At 44.1% G+C, this 7,500-nt stretch overlaps 1 protein-coding gene across 2 annotated transcripts in view; it reads right to left on the bottom strand.

Moving 5' to 3' along the window:
* The window catches only part of adamtsl2 (ADAMTS-like 2), a 40,843-nt gene that overhangs the window by 2,762 nt on the left and 30,581 nt on the right, over window positions 1-7,500 (bottom strand). For both annotated transcript variants that reach the window (XM_061980464.1, XM_061980463.1), the window contains 10 exons: window positions 7,386-7,466; window positions 7,124-7,299; window positions 6,715-7,018; window positions 5,879-6,218; window positions 5,716-5,819; window positions 5,516-5,642; window positions 5,235-5,448; window positions 4,998-5,153; window positions 4,759-4,929; window positions 4,497-4,673 (listed from right to left, as the gene is read on the bottom strand). In XM_061980464.1, coding sequence (XP_061836448.1) covers window positions 4,497-4,673; window positions 4,759-4,929; window positions 4,998-5,153; window positions 5,235-5,448; window positions 5,516-5,642; window positions 5,716-5,819; window positions 5,879-6,218; window positions 6,715-7,018; window positions 7,124-7,299; window positions 7,386-7,466 — 1,850 coding nt within the window. The remainder of the gene's footprint in view (window positions 1-4,496; window positions 4,674-4,758; window positions 4,930-4,997; window positions 5,154-5,234; window positions 5,449-5,515; window positions 5,643-5,715; window positions 5,820-5,878; window positions 6,219-6,714; window positions 7,019-7,123; window positions 7,300-7,385; window positions 7,467-7,500) is intronic.

Genomic DNA, 7,500 nt, shown 5'->3' on the forward strand with positions numbered 1-7,500 from the left:
CCATCCACAAGCTTCTGGTTGAATTTTTGACCACTCCTCTTGACAAAATTGGTGCAGTTCAGCTAAATTTGTTGGTTTTCTGAGAATGGACTTGTTTCTTCAGCATTGTCCACATGTTCTCAATGGGGTTTAAGCCATTCCTTTACCACTTTTGACGTGTGTTTGGGGTCATTGTCCTGTTGGAACACCCAACTGCGCCCAAGACCCAACCTCCGGGCTGATGATTTTAGGTTTTCCTGAAGAATTTGAAGGTAATCCTACTTTTTCATTGTCCCATTTACTCTCTGTAAAGCACCAGTTTATTTTCTCCTCCAAACATATTGCTGGGTCTTGTGGCCAAACAGCTCAATTTTTGTTTCATCTGACCGCATAACTTTCCTCCAGAAGGTCTTATCTTTGTCTATGTGATGTCAGATGAAACAAAAATTCAGCTGTATTAAACCACACTAAGATTCTCAGGGATCAAAAAGGGTCCCATTCAAAAAAACTAAAATAATGTACGACTTATTTTAGCAGTTTTTTTTGAATGGGACCCTTTTTGATCCCTGAGAATCTTAGTGTGGTTTAATACAGCTGAATTTTTGTTTCATCTGACATCACATGGACAACTGGTGCTTTACAGAGAGTAAATGGGACAATGAAAAAGGAGGATTATATATTGCATATTTTGCGTTTTCTTCAACAAAAAGGATACAAAAAAAAAAAAAAAAATGTAAATCCACATTTCATGTCCACGGGTAGATCTGAAGTTGATTTAGATACCTATGAGAGAAAGTTAAAAAAAACTAAAATAATGTACGACTTATTTTAGCAGTTTTTTTTAACTTTCTCTCATAGGTATCTAAATCTACTTCAGATCTACCCGTGGACATGAAATGTGGATTTAATTTTTTTGTTTGTTTTGCATCCTTTTTGTTGAAGAAAACGCAAAATATGCAATATTTCTAAGTGGAAGATTTGATGCGAAGAAATTGGAGAAATAATTTGTTTCATCTGACCACAGAACTTTCCTCCAGAAGGTCTTATCTTTGTCCATGTGATGTCACATGAAAGAAAAATTGAGCTGTTTGGCCACAATACCCAGCATTATGTTTGGAGGAGAAAAGGTGAGGCCTTTAATCTCAGGAACACCAGGCCTACCGTCAAGCATGGTGGTGATAGTATGCCAATGGAACTGGTGCTTTACAGAGAGTAAATGGGACAATGAAAAAGGAGGATTGCCTCCAAATTCTTCAGGACAACCTAAAATCATCAGCCCGGAGGTTGGGTCTTGGGCGCAGTTGGGTGTTCCAACAGGACCATGATCCCAAACACACGTCAAAAGTGGTAAAGGAATGGCTAAATCAGGCTAGATTGAAGGTTTAAGAATGTCATTCCCACGTGTGGACAATGCTGAAGAAACAAGTCCATGTCAGAAAACCAACAAATTTAGCTGAGCTGCACCAATTTTGTCAAGAGGAGTGGTCAAAAATTCAAGCAGAAGCTTGTGGATGGCTACCAAAAGCGCCTTATTGCAGTGAAACTTGCCAAGGGACATGTAAGCAAATATTAACATTGCTGTATGTATACTTTTGACCCAGCACATTTGCTCACATTTTCAGTAGACCCATAATAAATTCATAAAAGAACCAAACTTCATGAATGTTTTTTGTGACCAACAAGTATGTGCTCCAATTACTCTATCACAAAAAAATCAGAGTTGTAGAAATGATTGGAAACTCAAGACAGCCATGACATTATGTTCTCTACAATTGTATGTAAACTTTTGACCGCGACTGTATGTAACATATTTTACGCCTGTTACGCACAAACGTAACACACATTTTACACACTTAACCCAGATTTTACACAGACGCGCTACACACCTGTTACACACATATGTAACATGTGTTACGCACATACGTAACACACGTTACCCACGAGACACAGAGTTTTCACACGTTACACACTTGTCACACACATATGTAACATGTTTTACACATGTTACGCACAAACGTAACACACATTTTACACATAACACACATTTTACACACGTTACACACACATGCGCTACACACCTGTTACACACATATGTAACATGTGTTACACACATATGTAACATGTTTTATGCACATATGTAAACACATGTTACACACGTGACACAGTTTACACACAATTGTAATATGTTTTACGCATGTTACGCACAAACATAACACACATTTTACACACATAAGACATATTTTACGCACACGTTACACACACACACACGCTACACACTTGTTACACACACATGTTAAATGTTTTACGCGTGTTAAGCACAAACGTAATGCACATTTTACACATAACACACATTTTACACACGTTACACACGTGCTACACACCTGTTACACACATATGTAACATGTGTTACACACATATATAACATGTTTTATGCACATATGTAAACACATGTTACACACGTGACACAGTTTACACACAATTGTAATATGTTTTACGCGTGTCACGCACAAACATAACACACATTTTACACACGTAAGACATATTTTACGCACACATTACACACACACACACGCTACACACTAGTAACACTCACATGTAACATATTTTACACACGTTACACACACATGCGCTACACACCTGTTACACACATATGTAACATGTGTTACACACATATGTAACATGTTTTATGCACATATGTAAACACATGTTACACGCGTGACACAGTTTACACACAATTGTAATATGTTTTACGCGTGTTACGCACAAACATAACACACATTTTACACACATAAGACATATTTTACGCACACGTTACACACACACACACATGTAACATGTTTTACGCGCGTTAAGCACAAACGTAATGCACATTTTATACATAACACACATTTTACACACGTTACACACACATGCGCTACACACCTGTTACACACATATGTAACATGTGTTACACACATATGTAACATGTTTTATGCAAATAAGTAAACACATGTTACACACGTGACACAGTTTAGACACAATTGTAATATGTTTTACGCGTGTTACGCACAAACATAACACACATTTTACACACATAAGACATATTTTACGCACACGTTACACACACACACACACGCTACACACTAGTTACACTCACATGTAACATATTTTACACACGTTACACACACATGCGCTACACACCTGTTACACACATATGCAACATGTGTTACACACATATGTAACATGTTTTATGCACATATGTAAACACATATTACACACGTGACACAGTTTACACACAATTGTAATGTTTTACGCGTGTTACGCACAAACATAACACACATTTTACACACATAAGACATATTTTACGCACACGTTACACACACACACGCTACACACTTGTTACACACACATGTAACATGTTTTACGTGCGTTAAGCACAAACGTAATGCATATTTTACACACAACACAGATTTTTCACACACGTTACACACACGCGCTACACACCTGTTGCAAACATATGTAACATGTGTTACGCACGCAACACAGAGTTTACACACACGTTACACCCATGTCACACACACACACAGCATACACAGAGCACACCCATTACACACATGTTACCTATGTTACCTACGTTACACACATGTAACTCACGTGTTTCACATGAAAAAAAGTTTTAGTCAACAAGATGTTGAAATAGAAAAAGTATGTTACACACACATAACACTCATATTAACCATTTGGTACATACGTTTTACACACACGTACTAAACATACACTATATATACTTTTTACACATGTAAGTAACACATGTTATGCATGTTACACACATAATAGAGATTTTACACACGTTACTAACACTTACCACTCATCTTATGTTTTACACACACATTACACACGTTACACATGTTTTACACACACTTTGCACGCCTGTCAAATGTATGTTACGCATATGGAACACATGTTTCACACACATCTGTAACAGGTGTTACACATAATACATGCATATGTAACACGTTACACACGTAAATCAGATTTTACACATGTGTTAGACACATGTTACTTACACGTAACACTCATGTTACACACTTGGTACATACGTTATGCAAATGTCGCATACGTGTTACAAGCACGCACAAGACACACACTATACACATCTGTTACACATGTAAGTAACACGTGTTATATGCATGTTACACATGTATATAACACATATGTTAAAACACATAATAGAGATTTTACACATGTTACTTACACGTAACACTCATCTTAGACACACGGTACACATGTTTTACACACACATTACTCAATTGTTACACACACTTTGCACGCCTGTCAAACATATGTTATGCATATGGTACATCTGTAACAGGTGTTATACATAATACATGCAAATGTAACACGCGTTACACACGTAAAACAGATTTTACACATGTTCTACCTTTGTAAGGTCATGTCACCTCTAAACTAAACTACCTACAGTACACATGTGATATGTTACACTCATCCCACAATACATGTTACGCTCATCAGCTGACCTCGGACCAGGGCGTGGTGTACCACTTGAAGCACGGCCTCTCAAAGCAGGTGTTTTCGTTTTCGGGCTTCTCGCCAGCACCGCACGCCTCATCATCAAAGGTCTGGAACTTTCCGGCGCCGATGCCAACGCACTGGACAATCCTCCGTTTGACACCGCGGCCGCACGTGGTGTTGCACTGAAGACAGAGGTCATTGACTTCAAGGCTTTGTGAAGCAGATCAAGACTTGAAAGAATGGAGGATGTTCCTTGATGAGTCTCACCTTGTCCCAGTCCTGACTCAACCAGTGTGGGGCACAGTCCCTCTCGCCACACGGGTGTATGGCCAAGGGCTTCTCGTCCGCGGAACACTGGTCCTGAGGCACTACACGACCCTCGGGAGCCTTACAGTATACATGCCGCACCATCCTCCCCTGGGCACACGACCCCGAGCACTGCGACAGCAAGGGTCAAAAATCGAATTCTGGACCACGTAACGTGTTGTTGTCTAACTGCCACTCACAGGCCCCCACTCCGACACGGTCCAGTGGCGTTCGCAAGGCGGACCCGTGCAGTTTTTGATATTCGGTGGTTTGGTCATCTCGTCGCATGGACTGTTTTCGTCGGAGCAGCGGACGTCGCGGGTCACCTGATCTCTTTGGCCACATTTGGCAGAACACTGGAGGAGGGAGAAGGCCGTGTTTAAAAATTTGGAATGAGTTCAGGAAAGGTTCTAGAAATCACTATAAAGGTGATATACCTCTGTCCACTCAGCTACCTCCCACTGCGGTCCGCAGGCAGGGCTTTTGCATGCCCGCCTCTCCACGGGTCTCTCCAAGTCAGCCATGCTGCAGAGATCACTGTAGACGGAGCTGTCAAGGCCAGGCGACAGCATCTTCCAGCAGCGGACCTGCCGGAACTGGAACCCTTCCCCGCAAGTCCTCGAGCACTCGCTCCAGCTGCTGGCCTCCCACCTGAGGGACCAGGAAGCACCCGCTCAGATCCCGGTGTTGTCCACACTGTGTGAATTTGTGACAGTACCTGGGCTGACATTCCCGTCCAATGCAGAAGTCGTGGACTGGTTCTGGTTTGGTCAGAGCATCACAGTACATGTCGTGCACCTCGATGCCGTCATAACGGACACACGTGACGAAGGACTTGGACACACCTGGAAAAGACGAGCAGGAAACATTGCATCATGACGATGCTGGTCGGGATTGACCATAGAGAAGTGTCAGTACCGATGGAGCAAGTCATGCTGCAGGGTTCCTGAGAGGAAAGTTTCCAGCGGTACATGTCAGCTGGACTGAGCTTCAGATTCTTCTGGTAGAGCCTGGGATTTCCTCTGTGGACCAGAACGTGTTTCGTCTCAGACTATACAGCAGAATGCAGCTCTTACACTACCTGGTTCTGTTGAAGCGGCTGATGGTCCTCTGCACCGTCTTGTTCTGGTAGAACCCGTCTCCGCTGTCGTTCCGTTTGCGACCCATTGTAAACTCCAAGGTGTGGTTCATGCCATAGGGTCCATCTGGCTCCAGACTGCTGGAGTCCACGTCAGCTGAGAAGAAGCCGTCTCCTTCAGTCAGCAGCTGATTGCTGGAAATGTTGACGAGCAGCTCATCAGGGTTGAGCCGGCCTTCCAGCAGGACCCTCCAGATGAGGTTCGGGGAGTCCGCTTTGGGATTCAGCGGCCCGCCAACAGGGACCGGGTTGGCGGTACTTCCAGTATGGCTGCTGTTTCTCTCTAGTGGACAAAGACAGAAGAGGACCGTTAAAAATGTGTGTTGAGCTTTTCCCATCAAGCTCGTTTCAGTTGGCCTTCAGTCACATGACTTATGGACAAGTCCTCGCTGACTCCGCCGTGGTGTAATGGCCTCAGCGCCCTGCGGAACGCCATTAGTGACGACTGGTGAGCAAAGTCTGAATTTTTCATTCGCTGCTTTATGTGTGTGTCTGTGAGAGGCATGAATAATACAACACTGGACAAGATACACACACACGCACGGCGACACACGTGCGCGCAAAAAATGTGACCCATTTTGTCACAACATGGAGACTGTCCAACACGGACTGCCTTTCACTGAACAGAACTTAACAGATTTTAGGATGTCCAGCTCACAGAGATCAAGGAACGACTGCATTTTTACATTTTTATTTCCTGTGGACGCAAATGGTACCGATTAGGTGAGACGGCCCACAAGGACACAAAAAGGCTGTTGGGGACACACACAGAGCGCTACCTGCCAATGTTGAGTCGGATGCTTCGTCCTGGTCACAGTCGATGGCCTCCGTTTCCTCGTAGACCTCATTTGTTTCCTGGCTATTCTTGACCATGTCCTCCCCTGCCTCTAACATTCCATTAGGAGGTGCCTGCTCATAATGGCTGTTGTTGGGGGCCGGCAGAGCCACCGCTTCCAAGGAGACATCCCCGGCCGACGTGTCCAGTCCGGTGTAGACGGGGGGAGGCGGGACGGGCGGCAGGGAGTCCCGCAGGATGGTGTACTCGTACGTGATGTAAGGTGTGCGACCGTTCTGGTTCCAGACCTGAGACGCAAGTCCCGTTTCAAGTGGGCATTTTGACTGACAAACAAATACGTGCACATCTCTGCACCGTGGCGACCACACAAGTAGTGTAAGGCGGTCACGTACCAGGATGTTGATGGCCTGGTCAATGGGTCCTTTGGCCACGATGTACTCGATGCCGGTCTCGTACACATCCATTGGGCGACGGTACTTGAAGACGGTTCCCGCCACATGAAAGTTCTGAGGACTGTCAACCTTGTAGGCGCCATTGAAGAAGAAGTTTCCGGCCTGATCGGTCACAGCTGGATGGAGACGAGGGACAAACGGTGGACTTCAGGCGTGGTCACGTTAATGTGTGGCCGTGTTGCATGCTGGGAGAGGTAACCACCGAGGACATCTGCGGACTTCTTCCTCTCGATGATCTGGATGTCCCACGATCCTTCAGGGATTTGCGTGATGAAGGAGTAACCTGGACGTCGGGAGGAGGAGCTTAGCGTCCCTTA

Source organism: Nerophis lumbriciformis, linkage group LG20 (assembly GCF_033978685.3).
Source record: "Nerophis lumbriciformis linkage group LG20, RoL_Nlum_v2.1, whole genome shotgun sequence".
NCBI lineage: Eukaryota > Metazoa > Chordata > Actinopteri > Syngnathiformes > Syngnathidae > Nerophis > Nerophis lumbriciformis.